Source organism: Eulemur rufifrons, chromosome 2, assembly GCF_041146395.1.
Source record: "Eulemur rufifrons isolate Redbay chromosome 2, OSU_ERuf_1, whole genome shotgun sequence".
Lineage (NCBI taxonomy): Eukaryota > Metazoa > Chordata > Mammalia > Primates > Lemuridae > Eulemur > Eulemur rufifrons.
In genome coordinates, this window is record NC_090984.1 from 56,619,716 (window position 1) to 56,644,551 (window position 24,836).

Genomic DNA, 24,836 nt, shown 5'->3' on the forward strand with positions numbered 1-24,836 from the left:
TTTTCTTCAAATAGCTTATTACTAACACCGTGTCTGAGGACTGTCCTACAAAAGGGGGAAACCGAGGGAGCCTGAAAATATCTCTGGCTGGCTGGCTGGCTATGTACCTAGTACCACTCAGAGGCTCTGTTACTAAAATTGGAGAAGGGAGAGTGGATAGTAGAGGTATTCCTGCCACACAATGAAACTGAGACTTGTAAATCAACAGTCTTTTGTCTACTTTTAGCTCTGCCACTGGTTTCCTGTGATCTCTGAGCAAAATTTTTCCTTCCTCCTTTCTATGTCTCATTACTTCCAGAACCTGCTTCTCTTCTTCAAAGAAAGATTATAAGAATGATTGCCTTGGTATAGGCAGAAAAAGATAGCTGCATGCAAACATGAGTTTTTCATGTAGCCTTAACTAGCATCAAGATGATCACCCTCTAGGCGGATGAGTTTATTTATCTGGCCACCAGTTCTCCCAACTTCTGCCCTTAAATATTTTGTAAAAGTCAGTGCCCTCTACCTCACACGTATATAAAAGTTAATTTACAGTGGATCAAAGAAAGACCTAAATATGAGACCTAAAACTATAAAACACGTAGAAGGACACATAAGCCTAAATTTTCATGATTTTGGATTAGACAGTGGTATCTTAAATATGACACTAAAAGCAAAAGAAACAAAACAAAAAAACGAATTGGGCTTCCTCAAAATTTAAAATGATTTGCTGCAAAGGGCTCTGTCAAAGGAGTGAAAAGACAACCCACATGATGGGAAAAAATTGCAACCCATATATATGATAAGGGTCTTATATCTAGAGTAAAGGATTCTTAAAACTCAACAATGAAAAAGACAAAACATTAAAAATGGACAAAAGATCTGAATAGACATTTTTCCAAAGAAAATATACAAATAGCCGATGAGCACATGAAAAGATGTTCAGCATCATTAGCCATCAGGAAAATGTCAGCCAAACCGTAATGAGATACCACTTTACACCCACTAGGATGGCTATAATCAAAAAAATTGTTACCAACTAGTGTGGGAGAGGATGTGGAGAAATGGAACCCTCATACACTGCTGGTGGGAGTGTAAAATGTTGTGGCCACTTTGGAAGATAGTCTGGATGTCCATCAAAAAGTTAAATATAGAGTTACCATATGACCCATCAGTTTTACTCCTAGGTATATATGCAGGAAAAGTGAAAACACATGTCCACACAAAAACTTGTACACAGATGTTTGTAGCAGCATTATTCATAATAGCCCAAAAGTAGAAATGACCCAGATGTCCATTGCTGATAAATGGATAAATAAAATGTGCTATATCCATACAATGGATACTATTTGGCCATTAGAAGGAACGAAGTACTGATACATACTACAATGTAGATGAACCTTGAAAACGTTATGCTAAATGAAAGAAGCAAGTCACAGAAGACCACAATAGTGTATGATTTCATTTATATGGAATGTCCAGAATAGGCAAATCTATAAAGACAGAAAGTAGATTAGTGATTACCTAGAGCTGGGGTGTCTCAGGGGCAAAGGGAGAGTGACTGCTAATGTGTATGGAGTTTTATGGAGGGCTGATAAAATAAAGTTCTAAAACTGTGGTGATGGTTGCACAACTCTGTGATTATACTAAACCAGTAAACCATTTAATTGTACCGTTTAAATAGGTGGTGCTATGATATGTCAATTATATTTCAATAAAGCTGTTATTTTCAAAATCAGTGGAAGTTACATGCCTGACAATGGGAAGATTATTTTTAAACAGCTTTATTGAGGTAGAATTTGCATATCATAAAATTCGTCCTTGTAAGTGTACAGTTCAGTGAGTTTTAATATATTTACAGAGCTGTACAACCATCACCACAATCCAGTTTTAGAACATTTCCATCCCAAAAATATCTCTTTATGCCCATTGCAGTTTATTCTAGTTGCCACCCCCAGCCCTAGGCAACCACTAATCTGCTTTTTTTCTCAACTTAATGCATTAAATTGATAAGTTGAATCATAAAATATATTGTCTTTTGAATCTGGCCTCTTAGCATTATATTTTTGAGGCTTATTCATGTTGTTCAGTCCCTTTTTTATTGTGAAGAGTGTTCGTGTGTGTGTGTGTGTGTGTGTGTGTGGAGAGAGCGGCAGATGGATATATAGATACAGAGGCACACTTATCACATTGTATTTATTCATTCATCAATTTAACAGTTGGTTGTTTCCTGTTTCGGTTATTATGAGTAATTCTATGGATTTTAGTGTAAAAGCTTTCAGATATGTTTTCATTTCTCTTGGGTGAATAGGAGTGGAATTGCTGAGTCATATGTAAATTTGTGTCACTTTTTAACATAGCTTTTATGGTGGTAAAATATACATCACATAAGAGTTACTATTTTACCCATGTTTAAGTTCAGTGGCATCACCACTATCCATCTACAGAGATTTTTTATTGTTCCAAATCAAAACACTATGCTTGCTACACAGTAACTCCCCATTCTCCTCTCCCCTCGGCCCCTGGTAACATGTATTCCACTTTCTGTCTCTATAAATTTAACTGTTCTAGGTACCTCATACAAGTGGAAACATATACTATTTGTCTTTTTGTGTCTGGTCTGGCTTGTTTAACTGAGCAAAACGTCTTCAAGGTTTATCCATGCTGTCGTGTGTATCAGAATTTCATTCCCTTTTTAAGGTTGGATAATATTCCATCATATGCAAATACCACATTTTGTTTCCTCATTCATTCAACAATGGACATTTGGTTATGTTTAACTTTTTAAACTAAAAAACTGTTTTCCAAAGTGGATGCACCATTTTAAAGTCCCCTCAGAAATGTATGAAATTCCAGTTTCTCCACATCCTTGCCTATGTTTGTTATTATCTGATTTTTTTTTATTGCTGCCATTCTAGGGTGTATGAAATGGTATGTCATAGTGGTTTTAATTTGCATTTCCAGAATGGAATAGTATTATTGAACCTCTTTTTGTGTGCTTATTAGCCGTTCATATATCTTCTTTGGTAAAAGGTAATTAAGTGTTTTGCCTTTTTAAAATTGGGTCATTTGTCTTCAACTGGAGATTTGAGAGTTCTTTTTATCTTCTGGTTACAAGTTCTTTACTGAATTTATGATTTACAAATATTTTCTTCTAGTCTGTGGCCTTTCTTCTCATGGTATTTTTGAAGCACAAAAGTTTTTATTTTTTTAAGTCCAATTTAACATATTTGCTCATGAGTTGTGCTTTTAATGTCATATCTAAGAACTCTTTACCCAACCGAGAGTCACCAGGATTTTCTCCTATTTTTTTCCTAAAAGTTTTAGAATTTTAGCTCTTACATTTAGGTCTGTGATCCATTTTAAGTCCATTTTTGTGCATGATATGTGGTAAAGGGTTTAAATTCATCCTTTTGCATGTGGATCATATGGATATCAGATTGTCCCTGCACAATTTGCCGGAAAGGACTACCTTTCCTCATCAGATTGCCTGGGCACCTTTATCAAAAGTCAAGTGACCATAAATGTGGAAATTTATTTCTAGATTCTTCTATTTCATTGATGTATATATCTGTCATTATTCCAAAACAACATGTTTTGATTAATGTAGCTTTATAGTAAGTATTGAAATCATGTAGAGTGAGTCCTCCAATTTTGTACTTCTTTTCAAAACTATTTTGGTGTTTCTGGGTTCTTTGCATTCCTATGTAAATTTTAGGGTGAATTTGTCAATTTCAAAAAGAAATCCTGCTAGAATTTTGAAAGGTATTGCACTGAATCTAGTGATAAGTTTTAGAGGACTATCATCTTCGTAATATTAAATCTTCCAATCCTCAAATGTGGAATATCTCTCCATTTGTTTATTCTTCTTTAATTCCTTTCAGTAAGATACTGTAGTTTTTAGTACAAAAATTTTGTAATTTTGTGACAGTTATTCCTATGTATTTGATTCTTTTTGGTGCTACTAAAAATAGAAGTATTTTCTTAATTTCATTTCAGATTATACTTCACTGGTATATAGAAATACTGATGCAAAGAAATTGAGTTTTTAAACTATTGATCTTGTATTCTGTGACTCATTTGAAATTGTTTATTAGTTCTGGTGGGCTGTGTGTGTGTGTGTGGATTCTTTAGAATTTTCTACATGCAGGATTATGTCATCTTTGAATAAAGAGAGATTTATTTTTTCTTTTCCAATATGGAGGCCCTTTATATCTTTTTCTTGCATGATTGCACTGGCTAGAACATCTACTATCGTGTGCAATAAAAGCAGTGTGAATAGACATTCTTGTCTTGTTCGTGATCTTAGAGGGAAAACATTCAGGTTTTCACTGTTACATGTAATATTGACTGTAGGGTTCTTGTAGATGCTCTTTATCAGGTCGAGAAAGTTCCCTTCTAGTCCTAGTTTGTTGAGAGTTTTTTTCTTGAATGAACATTAGATTTTGTCAAATGCTTTTTTTTTTGTCTGTTGATACGATCGATCATATAGTTTTGCCCTTCTTTAATATGGTACGTTACATTAACTGCTTGGGAATGGGATATTAACATTTCTAATTATTACTGAATTTGTAATCTTCTATCTCGCTTCTGTCAGTTTTTGCTTCACATATTTTGGTCTCTGTTGGGCACTTACATGTTTATGATAGGTATAATATCTTTCTGATAAATTTACTCTTTTGTAATTGTAAACCATCTTCCTTTTTTCTCTATGAACATTTTTGGTCTATTATGTAGCGCCACTTCAGATATCTTACATGTAGATTTTATGGTTTCTGTTTGCATGGTATATCTTCTTCAATCCTTGTACTTTCAACCTATTTATGTCTTTGAATCTGAAGTGTGTCTCTTGTAAATAGCACATTTGGATTTTTTTTTTTAATAATCTAGCCTGACAATATCTCCCCTACATTGGTATGCTTAATCCATTTATATTTAATATAATTATTCAGATAGTTGAATTTATGTCTGTCATTTTGTTGTTTGGTTTTTGTCTCATGTCCTTCTTTTGTTCCTCTGTTTCTTCTTAACTGCCTTCTTTTGTGTTAGATATTTTCTAGTGTACCATTTTAAGTATTTTGCTGGGTTTTTGAAATACTTTTTGGAGTTATTTTCTTAGTGGTTGCTCTAGGGAACTCTATTTAACTTGAAATCTACTTCAAATTAATACTAACTTAAAAGAAAGCAACTTTGCTTTAACGTTGTTCTATTCTCTCCTTCTTTTGTGACAATATCGCCATGTATATTACATCTTCATATATGATCTCAGCAATAGAGTTTTATAATTGTTTCATGTAATTGTTTTTTAATCAATTGCAAGAACAAAAGAGAAAATATATATTTATATTGTATTTTATATTTGCCTAGATAATTACCTATACCAGTACTCTTTATGTCTTTGTATGGATTCTAGTTACTTTTGGTATCATTTTCTTTTTCATACTGAAAGACTTTTTGTTAGCATTAATAGTTCTTATAATGCAAGCCTGCAACCATTTGCCTCTGAATTTGAGTGTGAGCTGGATGACATGTTCAAGGTTCAGGCCGTTTATATTTCTGTCCTGGATTTTACTTTCTGTTTGCATGGGGCCTCACCTTCAGCCAGAGATGGATAGGTAGGGCCCTCTCCAGTCCTTCCTGAGCGTGCGTGTGGCCTTACACATGGCTTACCCCACCCTGTTAGAGCCTCTTTGCCATGAAGCAGGGGAGGAGATGGAAACATCCGCAGGCTGGAACACCATAGACTCTCACTGTTCTTACCAAGGCTGATCAATTTTTAAAATACAAAAACCACTTGATATTTTTTTTATGCCTATGGTCAATTTCCAGAGTCCTGAATTGGTTGTTTTTGATTATTTTGTCCAGTTTCATCATAGTTTTGTGCAAGAGAGGATTTACTGAGTTCCTCTCTCAGCTATTCTAGAAGTCCTCCCCTCAATGGAGAAATTCTTGATTCTTCCAGCCACAGGATGTTTTAGGAAAAAAGGAAGGACGGACAAAGAAAAACAAAATCAGTGCAGAAGGGATGTGGGCTGCTAAAGTCATAGTACTTGGATTTTGCAAGAGCTAGCAAGTGAAGGAGGAAAAAATATTTTGGAAGCAGATTCTTCTCCCATCTCTTTTGAGAAACCAGCAGTGCATGCTTTTGTACGCTTGGAAAGCAGAAGGAGGGGCAGCCTTTTTGCGAGAGCAAATTATGGTTAAAGGAATAGGGAGTGAATAAAACAAGAACAATGAAAAAAGAAAGGTTAAAATTTCTTCGTCCTGCCTCATGATCTTCTGTAGAGTTGCTGGGGACTGGTCTACTAGGGCAAATGAACAATGCAGTGGATTAAAGAGTCTCAGAAATCCTGGTGGGAAAAAGATACTGCCTGTTGCCTTCTGAGTTTAAGCTTAGTAGGGAAACAATATATACATAATTATGTTATGGTCATGGTATGGTAAATATGCAGAATCACGTGGGATCTCACTTGAGCTTAACAAAAGAATTCATTGGCAAAAGTCCAAGAATATAGTGAGACAGGGGCTGCAGGAAGTTGAAAAAAGCTGGGATGACACAGGTGCCAATTGTAGTTATTTCTGAATTGAGACACCATCTCGTCCCTGCCCATTTGGCTTTACTCTGGGGTTCCAAAGTAGACTGTGAACACCCTGAGGCTGTTCAAAGGTCATGGCTATTTCCACCACTGTCCCCAGTGCCAAAACAATGGGTCTGTCTCAGTTCAATGGACTATAATATTGATGTTTCCTCAAGGGGCAAGATGAAGTGATCCAGCCATGAGAATCCACAGAACAAAAAATTAAATGTGAGGGAGGCTGGCAATCATAGAGTGTGCCTTTCCTATTTTCCAGGTGTAAAATTGAAGCACAAGAGGTTTAGAGACAGTCCAAATATCGCACGGTTAATGGCAGTGGCAAGACTAAAACCTTGCATTTCCAGCTCCCTGTACAGTACGTGTGCTGCTCCAGCAAGCTACGAAAATGCCTATAAACCTCTTGTTTTCATCTTTTTCTATCATGTAAAGAATTATTCTTAACCAGCCTCAGTGTCTCTGGTAAAAGCAAAATGTTAAAAAAATAAAAAAAAATAAAAAAAGGCAAGACCTAGAACTGGACCAAGATATGGAGTAAAATATATTCATTCCTTCACTGAATTTAGAAGTGGGAAGTCATGTAGGATTGAGTTTTGTATTCCCAAACCTTCTTCTCGTGTCCTCATGGCATTCTCTTCCTCACTATTTTTTTTGTCGAATAGTATCCCAGGTAGTCACTTGCAAACACTTGCTGAAGACTTGCCATGGGCCAAGCACTGCCAGGAGTTGAGTACACACAGAGAAGTACTTCCTTGCCTGCAATAAGCTCATCGTTCACTCATGTTCCACCCGCATTGCATGCACTTGGCATTTTTCTGTACAAAAATTGGAATTATTATCACCTTACAGCCTGAGTGTTTTCAGAGCTTGTTGAGTCTTTGTTTTGGACCTAGCTGACAATCTTTTCTTAGCCTGAGTCCAGATTAATATACAACAATGGTTGACTAAACAAATACACTGACAATGCAAAGGAGAACTCATTGGAAATTGACCCTCAAGGAGCAGACCTGATGTTGCTCACATAATCAGCCAATTCTCGGTCACTCAGGGCCTAACAATGCAACTCCACAGCAGATGGGTCCATTCTCCTTCCTCTTCTTAGCCTTTGCCCTCTGAGAGGCTCATACATGTACCCCTTGAAGGGATGGAAAAATAAAGCCTCATTTGGATATCTGTGGTGGCTTGTGGTCTCTGTGTTGAAAGGATTTAATTACAAAAATTTTGGAAAAATAAAACCAAAAGAGACAGGGACATACCCACAAGACAGGAAGAACACAACAGGGAGAGAGAGATGGGAGGCCCAGTCCCATGAGCTTGGGGGCGACATGGAGAAACAAAGAGGAGCAAGCATCAAAGCAGACAGACATTGAGAGATGGGGAGATGCTGGGAAGGGGAGGAGGGAACAGGGAGAAGAAGGTCAGAGGAAGGACACATGGATACAGACGGCAAAGGAGACATCAGCAGATGGGAGAGGGAAAGCAGGTATTTGCATGCACACATGGAAACGTGGAGAGAAAAGCACATGCAGAGATATCAGAAGAGAGAGACAGAGAGGGGAACGTGGGGAGAGACAAGCAGAGAAAATAGATGGAGAGACCCATTGGTGGAAATCCTTCCAGTCTCATGTTTAACCAGTTCCAAGAAGAAGGGGTGATAGTTTAAAAGAACTGTGGGTTAATAAGTTTGTTATTTTTAAAAGTGTTTTTTATTTAAAGAGAAAAAGTGTGGCAGACAAACAGGTAAATAAAAGGGAAGGAAACATCTGCTGCAGATGGAAAAGTCACTGTCTTCATCACAGTTGAAGTTCCCTCTTTAGATTACAGAAAAAAATCAACACTAAACATTTAGTGAAGACCTATGTGATGCTAGGTGCTGAAATATCACAGCAGTTTTAATAGGATGAGTTATAAGTTGCTTGAAAACGAATGGGCTAAAAGGAGTCATTTCCCTTTGTTTATGAAATAGATTTAAAATCAAAACCCAATATTCTCTTCCGCTGCTCCATTGGCTGGCAAACTTTGTTTTGTAGCTGTTGGCGCAGCGACTACCCCCTAGGAAGCAGCTCAGGGTGCAGTGTGGGGCCACTAGGAGCAGGACCCAGTGGGGGCTTGTCAGGGTCCTGCTGGTGGCTGGTGCCTGAGCCATGTCAATCTCATGGTTTCTAGTGGAAACAATCGCGCAGCCGCCCCCGTCACCCTGCCCACAGAAGAGGTCCTACAGACCCTGCAGGACTTGATTGCCTACTTCCAGCCCCCAGAGGAGGAGATGCGGCATGAAGACAAGCAGAACAAGCTCCGCTCACTCAAAAACAGACAGAATCTTTTCAAGGAAGAGGTAAGTCAGAACAAAAAGTTGAGATTCTCTTTGTGTCCAGAGCTAAAATATCTCTAGGTGACTGTAATTTAGCTTTGTCTCTATACATGTGCATGTTTATAAAAGAGCTGGAGAACAAGAAAGAGGTTCGGAAGCTGGGAAGAAAAGGATTTATTGGACGCAGACCTTCCCTGCCAGCCGATTCTGGTTGTACTAGCAATGGTGGCCCATTCAAACCAGCCTATGTTTTAAAGCTTCCGTGCCACATGTGTATCCAAAATCCATTTTCAGTAAATTTCAGCTGTTAGAACATGGCATTGGCTGTGATTCCCAAATTTTGGGAAATGTCAGAATTACCTATGAAGCCTATTTAAAAAATATCAGTGCCGGCCGGGCGCGGTGGCTCACGCCTGTAATCCTAGCACTCTGGGAGGCCGAGGCGGGTGGATCGCTCGAGGTCAGGAGTTCGAGACCAGCCTGAGCAAGAGCGAGACCCCGTCTCTACTAAAAATAGAAAGAAATTATATGGACAACTAAAAATCTATATAGAAAAAATTAGCCGGGCATAGTGGCACATGCCTGTAGTCCCAGCTACTCGGGAGGCTGAGGCAGTAGGATCGCTTAAGCCCAGGAGTCTGAGGTTGCTGTGAGCTAAAGCTGACGCCACGGCACTCACTCTAGCCTGGGCAACAAAGTGAGACTCTGTCTCAACAACAACAAAAAAAAAAAAAAAAAAAAAAAAAATCAGTGCCTAGATTTTCCCACAACAGGAATGCCCGAGAAGCTGTTTTGAAAGATACAGAGGATGCTAGGTTTTATGTCAGAATTTGAGCATCTGAATCACTGGAGGTATAGCCTGGACTGGGGGCTAATGAGACCCAGGCTCTCATTCTGGCTCCATTCCTGACTGTGTATGACCTTGGACACGTTACAGCCTTCTCCGAAGTTGGATGTAGTGATCTGGTGCTAACAGGCCATGGTTATACTTCAGAATCCACCATGTCTCAAGACACAGCTTGTCTCTTAGGCATTTCCAAAGTTAGTGGAGTGGAATGTAGAACCATCCCTGCTCAGTCTTCTGATCTAAGTGCACTTTAACCATGGAGGCATTTGGTGTGTACCTTCTAAGCCGCTGAAACTGCATTAACTATCTCCCTCCCACTCTTTAAGCACATCTAGGCACAGATGTTTTTAATAGATGGCATAGTATTATAAATTAGCCTGATAATGCTCAACATCACTAGTCATCAGGGAAATGCAATTAAAACCACAATGAGATACCACCTTACCCCATCAGAATGGTGATTATTAAAAAATAAAAAAAAAATAGATGTTGCCATGGATGGATTCCATGGATTCCATGAAAAAGGAATGTTTTATACACTGTTGGTAGAACTATAAATTAGTACAATCTCTATGGAAAATAGTATGTAAATTCCTCAAAGAACTAAAAGTAGACCTACCATTCAGTCCAGTCATCCCATTACTGGGTATCTATCCAAAGGGGAAAAAAAGTCATATCAAAAAGACACCTGTACCCAAATGTTTATTGCAGCACAATTCACAATTGCAAAGGTATAGAATGAACCTAAATGCCCATCAACTGATAAGTGGACAAAGAAAATGTGGTTTATATATACCATGGAGTACTACTTAGCCATGAAAAGAAATGAAATAATGTCATTTGTAGCAACTTGGATGGAAATGGAACATTATCCTCAGTGAAGTATTTCAGGAATGGAAACACAAACACCACATGTTCTCACTAATAAGTGGGAGCTAAACGATGGGTATATATGGTCATAAAGTGGTGTAAAAGACACTGGAAACTCAGAAGCAGGGGGATGGGAGGGGGTGAGGGATAAAAACTTACCTATGAAGTGGGGTACAAGGTACATTATTCTGGTGAAATGAAAAGCTGGAAAAGTAGCTGAAAATCCTCTTTTGGTCTTATTGTCTCTAAATTCTACATTTTTTCGGGGAGGAAGCAAGCATAATTGTCTTGTACATCTGAATGGAACTTCTTGCACTTATTTGCGATTTAAGGGAAAAACAGGTACTGTATCCAGAGCTGTTTCTGTGTGAGTCAGAATCACTTCACACCAGACGGAAAGCAGGTTTTTGGGAGACTCATTCACGCTCCCTCTTCCTCAATATGTCCTTGGACTGAGTTGAACACGTGGGGGCAAACCGTCTGAAGAGACTGCTGACTCATTCCCCAAATAGATGCTATTTAGGTCTCTGAGGCATAAAAATGCATATTTTGTTTTTAAGGAGGAAAAAACCAAAACCCCAACTGACACCATGAAGGTCTGTTTGCATATTAGTGTTATCAGCTCTAAAAGGTGAATGACATGGGAGGGGAAAGAGCAAAAGGGATTCTGCTTTTTAATCAGGATGTTTACTCTTTCCTCAACTCTCCTTCTCAGGGAATGTTGGCCCTTGTCTTAAATTGCATCGATCGCTTAAATATCTACAATAGCGTAGCACACTTTGCAGGGATTGCCAGGGAAGAAAGTGGCACGGCCTGGAAAGAAATTCTGAACCTCCTCTACAAATTGCTGGGTAAGTGTACACAGCGCCCTCTCCCTGGGAAGATTTCCAAGGGATTGCCACGTGAGAACCCAGGACTGTCAGCTAGCCTTCCTCCTTTGAAGCCTTTTGTTAACCATTTGATTTTTAACCCAGCTGTTCATTTTGTTAACTAATAGCTTATTGTGCTTCCCAAACTCAGAGCAAGAAGTCAGCAGCAAGTGGAAGCAGAGGGGGATCAGTTTTGCAAAACTACCTGTGAAACCCTTGATAGTGACACTCCCTGAACCTTAATTCCTTATCTTTAAATGAGGAAGTGAGATTAGAACACATGTATGGTGTCTTCCAGTTTTAAACTTTTGCAAAGATGTCACCTGCACTTTGAGGATTGTTATTCTCTTAAATTCTGTGCCCATCCACTTGTCAGTCAGTTATGATTTCTGCTGATTTGGCCTATTAGTTATTTTATTTTGGTGGAAACAAAAAGGCAGGAAGTAAGTATGTTCCAGAATCCAGCCTTTCTTCTCACAGTGCTGAGCTTGAGATCATATTCTGGTGCCTGCTGTAACAGGTTCATCCCACCGGTCTGGGCTGCCAGCCGGTGGGAGGGAGACAGCAAGCAGACAGTAGCAGCCTGTGCAAGAAGGTGGCCACCAGGAGTTGCTCAAACTCTAGCATATTGTAGTGACACAGCCGAAACCCAGTAGTTATTAATACAACAATAATAGCTAACATTTATTGAGCTCTGTGTGCCAAGTAGTGGAATATCTCTTTTGATCCTGCAAGCAACACTTTGAGGCACCATTACTTTTCTGTCCCCATTTTGCTGATGAAGAAACTGAGGCACAGAGAAGCTCATAACCTTAGGTTACACACCTAGTAAGAGATGGAGCTGTGGCTTAACTCCCAGCAGTCTGACTCCAGGACTCACGCTTAACCCGCTTGCTGCAGCTGACCTGAAAATCAGGTTAGGAGCTCAGACGGAATTCTGCCCTCCACCGACTGTGGGGATGGAAAGCAGAGGCCCTGGATAAAGCCTTTGCTTATCTTAAACTTACCATGTATCAGCCTCGGTAAAAAATCCCAGTCCATGAAAACCAACTTCATGAAGGGCAGGTACTTGGGGGCGAATCAATTTACATGGACTTGTTCCAGATTTGCATCTACTGGAGGGGAGGGTTCCTTGGTCTGGATTGGTAAAACTCTAACGACAGCCTATTCTTTCCCTCTCTTTGCAATATCATCTGCTAATGGTTTTCAAGTATGAACAGGCATCAGAATCAGCTGAAGGGCTGGTTAAAATACAGATGCCCCAACCCCAGAGTTTCTAATTTTGTAGATCTTGGATAAGGCCTGAGAATTTGCATATATAACAAGTTCTCAAGTGATGCTAGAGTCCCTGACCCAGGGACTATACTTCTGGAACCACTGTCATAGAGTGCTACATTTTAGATATTTTGTAGTTACATGCTGTTATTGTTTATCTGTTAGTGTAACTGACCTTTCCAGCAATGTTCACTGGGACACCTTCCTTTAGTCCTGAAGAATAACAAATCTCCAGCTAGATTTAAGAAAACATTGCAAGAAGTTGAGTTCTTAAGTCAGTAACCAAGCAGATATTAAATTCTTGTGTGTCACTGTCTGAAGTCACTGTATTAAGTTATGGGTTCATTGCCTCCATCCCCTACTTGATAAAGGCAGGGAATCTCCTCCTCCTGCCCCATTGCTGTAGTCCCAGCAACTGGACAGGGGCCTGGTACATAGCAGACTCTTTGGAAATACTTGTTGAGTGAGTGAGTGAACTAGATTTTTACTCTTCTAAACATAGAAACAGAATTGTATTGAAGGGGTAGGAGGATAAGATTGTCATTCAGTTCCTTTTAATTGCTAAGCAGGTGAAGTGCTCAACAGCTTTCCAAGTTCTTATGCCCATCATTATGCCCTTGACCCTCCGTGATCAAGTGTCTGCTTGTTTGCAGCTGCTCTCATTCGCGGAAACAGAAACAACTGCGCTCAATTCTCCAATAACCTTGATTGGCTAATCAGTAAATTGGACAGACTAGAATCTTCCTCAGGTAAGAATTGACAGAAAACTATTAGTAGAGAAAGATGCACTTTTGTTTTCTTTCTGTAAAAAAAGAAAACAAAGTTGAATCTTTTCCGCTGGATTACAAGCAAGTCTCAAATAATTAAAAAAAAAAAAAAAGGAACAAACAAATCAAAGTCCTCAGGCTTCCTGGCACCCATACAACTTTATTTAGTAACTCTACCCGAGACTTCAACAATTCCTCCTTTTTTGTTTACTTTTTTACTTTATGCCTTCATCTTCACTCCCTGGGTCCTTTAATCATCCCAACCCAGCGATCCTGGTCTCCTTCTAACTCACACTGTACTCTTACTCTCTGGTTTTCTAAACCTTCTTTCTGCATTGTCCTATTTTAGTTAAAAGCAGGATTGAAGATGACTGTGGAATAAGAGGGAAAATGATTATCCTCTCTCCCTCCATCTTCCCCCAGAATCACACTTCATATCAATAGCCCTTCATAATGACTCACAGAGAATTTAAGCTGAGAGTATGGTCATCGTTGATAAGTGACCACACCGTGAAGCTCAGCAGTCTGCTTCCTGCGAGATGAGTGAACATGGCAGGTGTAGGCCCCTCTCGGGGAAGCTGAAGGGGTTGATGCTTTTCTCATAGTCTAGAGCTGGCAGCTGCTTTAACAGACCGGCCAAGGGAGGGACCCCAAGGACCATCCACCTACGCACCTGTCTTCCTAAGCCTCTCTTTTCTTCAGTTCCTCCTCTCATGGACTAGATTACATTTCAGGATAGTTTATGAAAACCTTGATAAAAAACACAATCAAAAGAAATTTTCTTAATAAAACCAATGAAGCTATGGGCTAACTACTTCCTTTGAATTTTCGTCACAATGTCACCCTTGCACTTAACATAGAAAACTATCCAGTGTGCCAAGAAAAAGGGGACAAAGCCAAATATAGTTTATTTTGTGATCTTATAGTTTGTTTGATGCACTAGTGCACCTAAAATAAAAATAATTTCCGAGGTTGTTTCTAGAAAAATTCTTATTTGGGAGAAACTCAGAATATTTTCTAAGTTACTTGAATGACCTTTAGAATTTATAATAAACTGGGTATTTCCTTTTATATCTACTTTTAAATAAAGTATTGTTTGGTTTGATCAAATTAAAAATTTCATTTTACAGATGCTTCTCTATATTTTGACATACTAGAATTGTGTCTTTGTCCAGGAAAAGGAAGATGGGGTTAGTGCTGAATCGAACTCGCCTCTCAATTACAGACAGTTGGCCCCCAGGCGCTGCTGAAGTCTATCAGAGATGAATGCATCTTTCTTCTGGCTCCCAATATTTAATAGATTCAAAGAACTGATTATATTCTGTCCCCTCAGGATGATCTGTTCACTCTTAGGTTTCTAAATTATGGTCTTCTGCAGGCTATTTAATATCCAAATGATTTTTGTGCTATTCATGTAGGTATCTTGGAAGTTTTGCACTGCATCTTGATTGAAAGCCCAGAAGCCTTAAATCTGATAGCAGAGGGCCACATCAAGTCCATCATCTCCCTGTTGGATAAGCATGGGCGGAATCACAAGGTGAGTTTGTAAAGAAGAACCCAAACAGTGATTGACTTTGCCTGGCTTTTCCCTCTCCAGCACTTGCTAACTATTGTGTGTTACTGAGAGCACATTGACTAGTGTCTTTCTTGACTTTGATAAAAGCCTTGGAAAACGGGGGAAAGACCTACCTTGCCTCTGAGCACCCTCCAAGCTGGATAGACACAGTGGATCTTGGATGGTCTCCCTGGGTTTCCACCAGCTCCCCAAGGCCCACTCATCCTCTTTAGCTCTTAGCCCCAGCTCCTTGTGGGGTACTCGGTAGGCCCTGTACAAAGCCAGCTGCACAGTACTGGCTCCCACCCTACAGTCTAGGAGCTGAGTAGTGAAATAGCTAATGCCACGCTGTGCCGAGAGGATATGCAAAAATCAAATCAAAAATGGTGTCAAAAGTCCTGGCAACATGGTTTGGTATTAAACAAAATCAGATTTACCTTGAGTCAAACCAAATGAAGTAAATGAATCTCTGCATTAGTAAGCAAGAGAACTGAAGCTGTTGGTCCCTTCTTTCGATACAAAACAACTGTAAGACTTTGGGTCTCAGTTATTTCATCTGTAAAATGGAGACAGTGCCACCTCACTAAGGTGGAATGCTGTGTCCGTGTTTTTTTTTTTTGAGATCTCCTATAGTTCTAACACCTCTATTTTTATGAAATTATATCTCTAAGACACAATGACCTATGGGGAAAATCTGTTAAAATATGGTGAGTTTTATCCTGATGCTTCAACATCTGTACCATACCTGAGGGGAAGGGACTACCATGCTGATGGACTAGGGAGCAGGTGAGATACTTGAAGGCCGAGGGGGTGTATTTCAGAGCCGATGGCATGATTGGACATGTGGGACCACAGCTGTTCTTCTGCAGAGTAGAGAGAACTCTGCTTGATCACTGGCCCTCTCTGCTCACCATCATTTAGGGGACTGCATATTTGAGACCTGTCTCAGTGAGTCCAGGAGAATGACCTTCAGCAGCATAGACTGCATGATGTGCATCATCCTCAGGAAGCAGAAAAGCCATGGTCCTCAGCACGTGTGACATTGTTTGGCAAAGAACAGAAAGAAAGACTTGGGGTTTGTAATTACTTTCCCAAATATGGTAAATCAAAAGCAGGCAGGAGGCTTCAGCTCCGGCCCAGCTTCTCCGGGTTCCAACATGTTCCTTTCTGTCTGCAAAGTGTAATAAGAATAATTGATAAGCAGCCAAGTAACACAGGGGCCGTGAGCCACATGCAGATGTCAGCAGAGCTCTTTGACAGGAAAGCTGCTCTCGTTTCATTACCCCAGAGGCTTCTTTTTGATCATTCCACACATGCGCTTAATAACTGGCTTTGTTATGGCTTCCTTCTGCCACAGAGCATTTAATGGATGTCACTTGGTGGCAAGTCAACTACTATTCTGCCCATTCCACAGAAAACTGAGGCCTAGTCAGCCAAAGTACTTTACTAGAAATCAAGCCCTGATGTCATGTGCTATCCAAGCGTACTAGCAGAATAGTCTTTAATTTTCTAGAGCCAAGGCAGTTAGAGAAATTATGGCAATTGTTGTGAAAGTTGAAGCAATGTGATCTTGGTACATACATCTCCTCAAGGATGTCCCCTTTTTTATCTTTTGATAGATTTTTGGGTGAAGGCTGGTTTGCCATGAATTCAGATCCTCCCTTAGAGATTATTCAGTTCGATAGCTTTTATTTCCAAAGAGAAATCCGGGCTCAAATCATCGCCAACGTATTTGTGGAAGTTTCACAAAGAATGTGCTGAGTGTAGCCAGGCCTCCGCGGTGACACTTTATCTTTGCTTGGAGAATGCCAAGGAAATACCCTCTCCAGGATGCTCTGTTTTCTCTAGTCCTAGGTTTTCAAGAGTCTCTGACCCATTCTTTTAGTTTTCTCTGAAGACGGTGACTCAAAATGCACAAAATTTTATAGCCACAGCAACAAGAACAACAATAGTGATGATAGCTGACATTTATTTTGCTCTTAACAAATGCTAGGTACTGCTCCCAGTGTTCACGTGCCTCTTCGTTAGCCCTCGTTATAACCCTATGAAATAGCAGCATTAGTGTTTCTACCTCACAAAGGCAGAAAGAAGGCCAGGACATGAGCTCTGAGCTGTTAAGCCGTTTTCCAGAGGCCACACAGCTAATTAATGACAGCCTAGAACTAAAAGATTAATATTCTTTCCAGTGTTTCTCAAGCTGCAGTCTGTGAACACGTTCTGTGAGAATGTTTAATTTTGTGTTTTAATTTTTATGATTATGAAAGTGCTCCCTAGCATCATAGCATTTTTTCTTTTGAAAGGGTTTTTATATCTCAAGGGTTTGAGGAACCCCTTTCTGTACCACGTTACCTCTAACCACATGCTTAGAATTGACATTATACGTAATTGTAGTGATTATTTTACCTTCACTTCCTCTCTAAAATATTTAAGTTTTAGCTCTATCCGTTGCATGGAAATCATTGCCACTCATCTAAGCATGATCAGATTTGAAGTCAAAAAGTTACAGGGAAAGACCACAGTCTTTGGAGAGAAGAGGACAGGAGCAGGGTGCAGTGCCCACTTCCTATTTTCTGCACACTCTCTGCCCTTTGTCTTCCCGGTGACTTTGCTCTTGTATATCCTTCAGCACCTCCTCACTGCCCGTTATTCCGGTACCCATCAAAATTCTTACCTGATCAGTTAAAAATATAAAAAGAAATTTTTATCTGCCCTACAAAACTTAGTTTCAGTACCACTCCCTCCAGGAAGCTTTTTCTGGTTCTAGTTGGAATTGGTCTCCTGTCCTCTACCCATATGACAAATTCTTTGTTGTAACAATGGTTCCGATCTACCTTTCATTACAGTTATTTTTACATGTATATTTCTCTTACTAACTGTAAGGTCCTTCATGGTAGGAACCATCTTTTTAATCCCCATAATGCCAAGCCCATATGTTATGCATGGCAGGCACTTACACATTTGTTGAAGATTTGATAAATAAAAGGAATGAATGAATAGAGCCAGAATACATTCCTGTCTCACCTTGACTTGATGGAAGTTTACATATATGTCCAGGCCTCATCTCATCCAACAGATGCCCTATCAGTGGTAAAAACACTATGTTAGTAGCACTGATTTTATTGTTTGGTTAAAAAGAATAATTGCTGAGGATTATGACAGTCACCCTGTAACTTTTCTATGGAATGATCTTCTATTAATAAAAATAAAATATGCCGTTTATACTTGCCCCTAAAGCTACCTTAACTTTAAACCTACTCAAGGTTGTCACAGATAAATATTTTTTATTATTTTCTTTGTTTCACAAGGACTTGGGGCCACCTTTGAGAAAAATATATGGTAAAATAGTAATTTCCTTGGTCCCCAGAAAGCATAAGTCAAAATCAAAGGTGTAGCCTGGGTCGAGAAAGGATGGAATGCAAGTGAGCACACCATGAACTCCCACATAGTTGCTACAAAAACTCCATAAAATCAGAGTTTCCCGGCAGTCAAGGCAACATAAAAGCATTCCCAGCCATTCAGTTCTCATCCACAGGAAGAATAAAGTCTGTTCCTTGGGGCTGCAAAGTACTCATTTCTCAAATATAGGACTTGATGTAAAAGTCACAGAATAAGTTTAGTTAGCACTTTTTTAATAAGACTTCTTTAGTTGAAAGCTGATAATAACATGCAACAGCCAAACAATGTTTCCATGGATATGTAATATGTATTTCTTATCTTTAAAGAATTCCCACATAAACCTGTGTTTAGCATAGAGTTGTGGAGATAAAAGCAAGATGAGATGCTCTTGAATGAAACATGATATCAGTGAAGACAATGATTACAACCAGGAGCAAATGAACTCCACCAGATGGGCCATTGAGTAGGGAGACCTCACTCCTGTGACAACCCCGTAGTCTCAGTGGCTTAGCACAGTGAAGATTTATTTTTGCTGATGTCACAGTCCAAAGCCAGTCAGCAGGAGGGCTCCATCCTGTGTGGTCATTCAGAAACATGTTCCTTTCAATTGGTGGCTTCACCATCCCCTTAGGGCTTCACAGACTGTAATGTGCTTCTGAATCCCCTGGGGATCGTGTTAACATAAAGGCTCTGACTCAGTAAGTCTGGAGGGTCTGAGCATCTATATTTCTAACAAGCTCCTGGGTGGTGCCAATGTTGCCGGCCCAGGGATCGTACTTGGAGTGAGGGGACCCTTGGGCTTTGGAAGCCTTTGTTGGATCTCTACATCCAGCTGGCAAGACAGAGAGAGAGAGAAAGAGAGAGAGAGAGCGCGCGCGCGCAGAACTCAGTCACATGACCCCATGTGCCTGCAAGGGAGGCTGGGAAATGCAGCTTCTGTGTGTGCTCAGGGGAAGGACACTGGGCCAGCCAAGTGTTGCAGAGGCCACTGAGATGCTCCCTCATCAGCAAGTACAGATGACCCCTAGGCACAACATGTGCCACCCATGGTGGATTGGCCCTGTCTACACTCCTTTCTCTTTTAAAAAGAAACTATTTGAACTTTTTTAGAATGGGAAGTTTGCCCTCCTTCCCCAGTTTCACCTGGAGAAATGCCTTCTAAAACAAAGCCTAAACAACATCAACTGAGATTCTTTAAGAGGCATCATTTATTTATAGGCAAGGCACTGCTCTGATATGCTGTGTGCTGCTTATGGGGCCAGCCTTTTTTCTGTTGACTGTTCCTGCTGTATGTGGATCAAGCTCTGCTTTCCCTCTGGTTGTGACAGCCAGGCTCCTGCAGCCATCGCTCCACCACAAAAAAGATAAAAATGTGTGATAGGCCGGATGAAAAGTATTTAATTTCCTGGCCATCTATGGCTCTTTTCTTAGGGTGAGAAATTATCCTCTGGATTTCAAGTTTCTACAGTTGATATCTTTCACAGAGTGGTAATGGTAAAAGTCCCCCATAAAACTGCCTTTGGGATTCTTTTCTGCTTGTCCCATAAATGTGCTTTGTATTTATCTGGAACGAAATTGACATTCAGGGAGTCAGGTAGAAAATTGGTTTGTGAGAATTATGGATACAAATGCCATCAACAACTTGAAGCCATCCAACCCCACTAAGCCTCGAGTCTTTGGTGGCCACTTTGAAAGACTGAAATAAGGCTGCCACATCGCAGCTGCTATTTATCGACTGCCGTTTGCGCATTCCTCCCTGTTTGGTAGAAGGGAGGAACAGGGCGCACAGTGGGCTCTGCCACAGTAGGAGCACAAAATCTGAATGAAAGAAGATGCAGTGCAATTCGAGGGCTGAGGAAAGGCAAGACCACCATGCAGAAAGCAACCAGGGACTGTTCCCATTTCCCAGGCAGCTGGAAAATGAGGAGTGGAAGTGCCTGGATGATGGGTCTCTTAGATTCATTGGCCCCCTGGGCTCTTGCAGGTTTTTCTGTCCTCCTAGATGGGAGGAGGAGAGCAGGTGAAATATTTTGAATACTGATTTCTAGGAACTTAAGGGTATCTTAATGAGTTTTGATGATCTCACAGCAAGAAACCCAAGAACAGGAATCTGGCCTGCCGTTGCCCTGCCCACACAAGATTCCCAAGCCTGCTACATGCAAGGACCTTAGCCAAATGGGAATCTAAATGTCTTTTCATTAAGAGCCACCATAACAGGCACCTATTAATCCTCAGTGCTGAGCACCATCAGGTCTGGGCAGGACCTGAAGCTTCAGTTTGAGACCTGTGGACCATCTTCTGTCAATCTTCCCTGCATTGACAGGACTCTAAGAGTGAGCAGAGCCTGGATTTTGTGCCCTAAGCCTCACTATCCCCTAGACCTGGCTCTGACTGGGATATTAACCTAGATAATCTGTCTTCAGATTTCAGTCTCTTGCCTACTTGTAATAGAACAGTGACCACAGGTGGCTTGCATAGTTTGGAGAGAAAGGGTGCAAGACTTGGGCATCAGGGCTAGAAGGAAGTCCAGCCTCATTTCCTTAAGAGGCAGTAGGCTCTAAAGTGTCACTCACTCCTTCCAGGTAAGGAAAGTGAGGATGCTGTGGCTCTGAGCTGGTTCTCCTCCCATCACCTACCCCCCACCCTTCAGGACTCCTTCTTCCTTCATGTGTCCTGCGCACTGTGCCCTCCTGGTGGCCCTAAGGTTTATTGGGTATGTCCTGATGTAGGTTCTAGATGTCCTGTGCTCCCTATGCCTCTGCAATGGGGTTGCAGTGAGAGCCAACCAGAATCTGATCTGCGACAACTTGCTGCCCCGGAGAAACCTGCTCCTGCAAACACGACTGATTAACGATGTTACCAGGTAAGGCCACCACTGATGTTCTGAATGCTACTCGTGGTTCTGTCCCTCTTGTCTCCATGCATGAAAAAGGGATGATCTAAACTCCAGAGTTGCCCACCCATAGTTTCCATGGTGATGCAAGTACTGAAGACCAGGCAAATGTGCTCTTTTTATGACGAGGGCCTTTGTACTCCAGCCCCTTTAACTGAATTTCTCAAACTATTCCCTTGAAGCAGCTGAGGATAGAATATATACAACATGTGAGGGCTGAAGAATTTGGCCTGAAGTGGCTCACCATGTTTTATTTTAAACGTTAATGCAATTCTAGTACCTTCTACATAATATATTCATATTTATTTTGACATCCCAACCTTTTTTTCTAAAATCTTTTAATAGAACAGATGTCCCAAGTTGGCACTGTGGTTTCTTGCATCCTTTGACACATGGCCATTTACCCCACTGCCATCTGTGAGGGTCTAGAAGAACATGGGCCCCCGCAGGACCCCCAGCATGCTAGTCTACACATGAACCACATGTAAACTCACTGGGCCTGAGTGAGGCAGGCCTAGGTTCTTTAGCCACTTTTTACCAAGGCCTACATGCTAATCCACAAAGTAAGAAAAGAACCTTCCCTCTGTAGCGTAGAGTGGTCCACAGACCTGAGCCATCACATAGACTTACTTTCTTCTTGGTGCCAGCTTGGTTTTTCCTTACCTATCCCAAATAGAACACAGCCCCAGCCCCAAAACACTAAATCTCTAAGAGTATGATTCTAAACATAAAAACTCTAAGTGATTTGTCCAAAGCTTTTACACTTTGTGGATACATTAAAACCTCTTGCCCTTAATAAGGTCGCCTAGTAGTGGCTTCTTAATGGTTTTGAGAGGCCATTGTTACTAATGATGCTTAAGTAACAAAGCAGCTGTTATAAAAGTGAGGTTCCTTAAACCAATTGACCAGAAGATGGGACTCGAGTAATTTCTTTCACTTACAGAAATAAAAGAAGGGTTTGTAATCATAAAACTCTGTTAACGTTTTCGGCATCATTGCCCATGGTTGGCACTCAATAAATGTAGATTGCCTTGAATAGAATATTGAAAGAGACATCCTTTATATTTTACAATGGAATTAGTGTTGTTCTGACATCTTCCACTAAGAACTTGACCAAGTATTGAAGGCTGTAAGCTCTTTCTACTTTCAAACAATAGGAAAACCATGGCATTGCTCTTGCCCTAGGTTTAACTAAGCCAGTGCCTCCTATGGGTCTAGTTCAACTTGCTTTCTCAGTACTTAAAGGTCTGTAGATGTTACTTGTCCCATGTTTAATTTCAGTATCCGGCCAAACATCTTCCTGGGAGTCGCTGAGGGCTCTGCCCAGTATAAGAAGTGGTACTTTGAGCTGATTATCGACCAAGTGGACCCCTTCCTAACAGCAGAGCCCACACATCTGCGGGTGGGCTGGGCCTCTTCCTCAGGCTATGCCCCGTACCCAGGAGGTGGAGAAGGATGGGGAGGCAATGGTGTTGGTGATGACCTGTACTCCTATGGCTTTGATGGACTTCACCTTTGGTCAGGTGAGTACCTTGCCAAAGTATTGGCCCCTAACCTCTCACTGGAAATGACTGCGGCTCAAATTGTACAAGCTGAAATTCTCACTTTCAGTTGAAATGATACAGACTCAAGAGTCTCAACTAATTAGATGGTTAGGTGGAAAGAATATCAGATTTAAATGAGACTCATCTGTACCATTACTCTGATAGTTCCTAGCCTTATTGCCTCATAAAGATCACTTAACTTTTCTCAGGATCAGTGTCTGTATGTGTACTGTCCTTATTGTATGGGAGTGTTAGGATTATATGAGCAGACAGGGAAGGAGAGACTCAGCATTTATTTACTGGGCAGTGAGCTACATAATTTTTGTACATTTTCTCTCATTTTACTCTCATTATATCCTTGCAATGACCCCTTAAGGTAGAAAATGTTGACCTTGTGTTACAAATGTGAAAACTAAGGCACAAAGATGGCTAGCATTTATTCAAAGTCACACTGGGAAGGATTGAAGGATCCACATCTGACTACAAGTCCATAATCTCGTCAACACAACCTGTTGCTTCATGAATACAATTTACAAAATGTCTGGATCAGTGCCAGACACACAGTAGGTGTTAAACTCTTGAGAAGATTCAAGTCTTCCTTTTTTTCTAGATAAGTATTGATGCTTTTTGCAAGCATGACCATCATGCGTGCTTGTGGAGGAATGAGTTTTCTTCTTCTTGGGTGAAAAATGCAAGACTAACTTTCACCCAGAACAGGAGCCCCACCTCTTCTGTCTGTTGTCCAAAGTATGTGTTTCCTGTAACTTTGGCAAAACTGCAATTGGAAACATTGTGTACCTCATAGAAATCCCTTACATAAGCATCGTGCTGCATGCCTCTTACATAAAGAACCATGACACACATTCTTCCTCAAATCAAGGGGAAAGTTTGCCTGTATAAGACAAACCCATATATTTTCTTTTGTAACTGGGAACTACATAACCCATCACATTTTCCTTCTTTCCTTAGTTTTCTGGATAAAACCTAATGACCTGGTGTCAATTATCAAGTCAGCCCAGGTCCTGATACCATGCTTCCTGCAATTGGTCTTTATTTTCAATTGGTCAGTATAGGGATTTTTTTTGTTATTGTTTGTGTTGTTTTACATTCAGTTTAAATATTCTAAAACTTTTAGTAAGGTTGTAAACTTATGTATTTGTTTACTTATTTATCCTGGGTCATTCCCTCTGTCCACGTTCTGTGTGTCCCAGAGCACAGCCTGGCACAGACAAAAGCAGCAGCAAAATGGCAGAATGATGTGAAAGTCATCTTGTTCACTCCTCCTCACAACTTGAGCTTTTCTAATTCTTCACAGAAGGTGCATCTTCCCTTCTTTGCTCTCAGAGTCTGATCATGGAGCCACTGAGTTGGGCTCTACAGCAGTGGCCTTTAGCTCAGGTTATCACCAGATGTCATACCGTTCTCAGAAAGCTGTCTCTGGGGGAGTGATTTGGGAAGAAAGAATCATTATGCTCACGTACACTTGCAGGTCCTGAGTTTGGTGGGGTTAAATCGGTGCAGGATTGCTTCTCGGCCTTTTGGCTAAGATTAAGTGTAAATCTGTGAGGGAGTGACCGGGATTGACTTGAGAAAATCCTTTCCATACTCCCTGCTGATTGCTGCCCGTCTCCTGCCATCTCACCCCCACAACCCAGGAGTGTGCTCTGGAGCCCAGGCTATCCCTGAAGAGGGCTCTGCTTGGAGATTGCCTAAGGAAATGTAAAGCACACCTAGAGCCTTGGATGACACAAGCTGGGCCCTTGTTTCAAAGATAAACTAATCTTTCTCAAAGGAAAAAATTTACTTGGTCTTTTCCAAACCTAACAGCACTATGTAGGGTATGTACTCTATCCCTGGATTCCTTTGTAGACTTTTTAGGAAGGAATAATCAGTGCGTCAGAGGCAGAGAAGCCACTCATGGTGCATCCATAAAGGGC

General features: G+C 40.7%; 1 protein-coding gene across 1 annotated transcript in view; it reads left to right on the forward strand.

Moving 5' to 3' along the window:
• The window catches only part of RYR3 (ryanodine receptor 3), a 342,229-nt gene that overhangs the window by 94,499 nt on the left and 222,894 nt on the right, over positions 1-24,836 (forward strand). Inside the window, 6 exon segments of the mRNA XM_069492266.1 lie at positions 8,739-8,907; positions 11,316-11,451; positions 13,398-13,493; positions 14,930-15,048; positions 21,192-21,325; positions 22,637-22,878. Coding sequence (XP_069348367.1) covers positions 8,739-8,907; positions 11,316-11,451; positions 13,398-13,493; positions 14,930-15,048; positions 21,192-21,325; positions 22,637-22,878 — 896 coding nt within the window.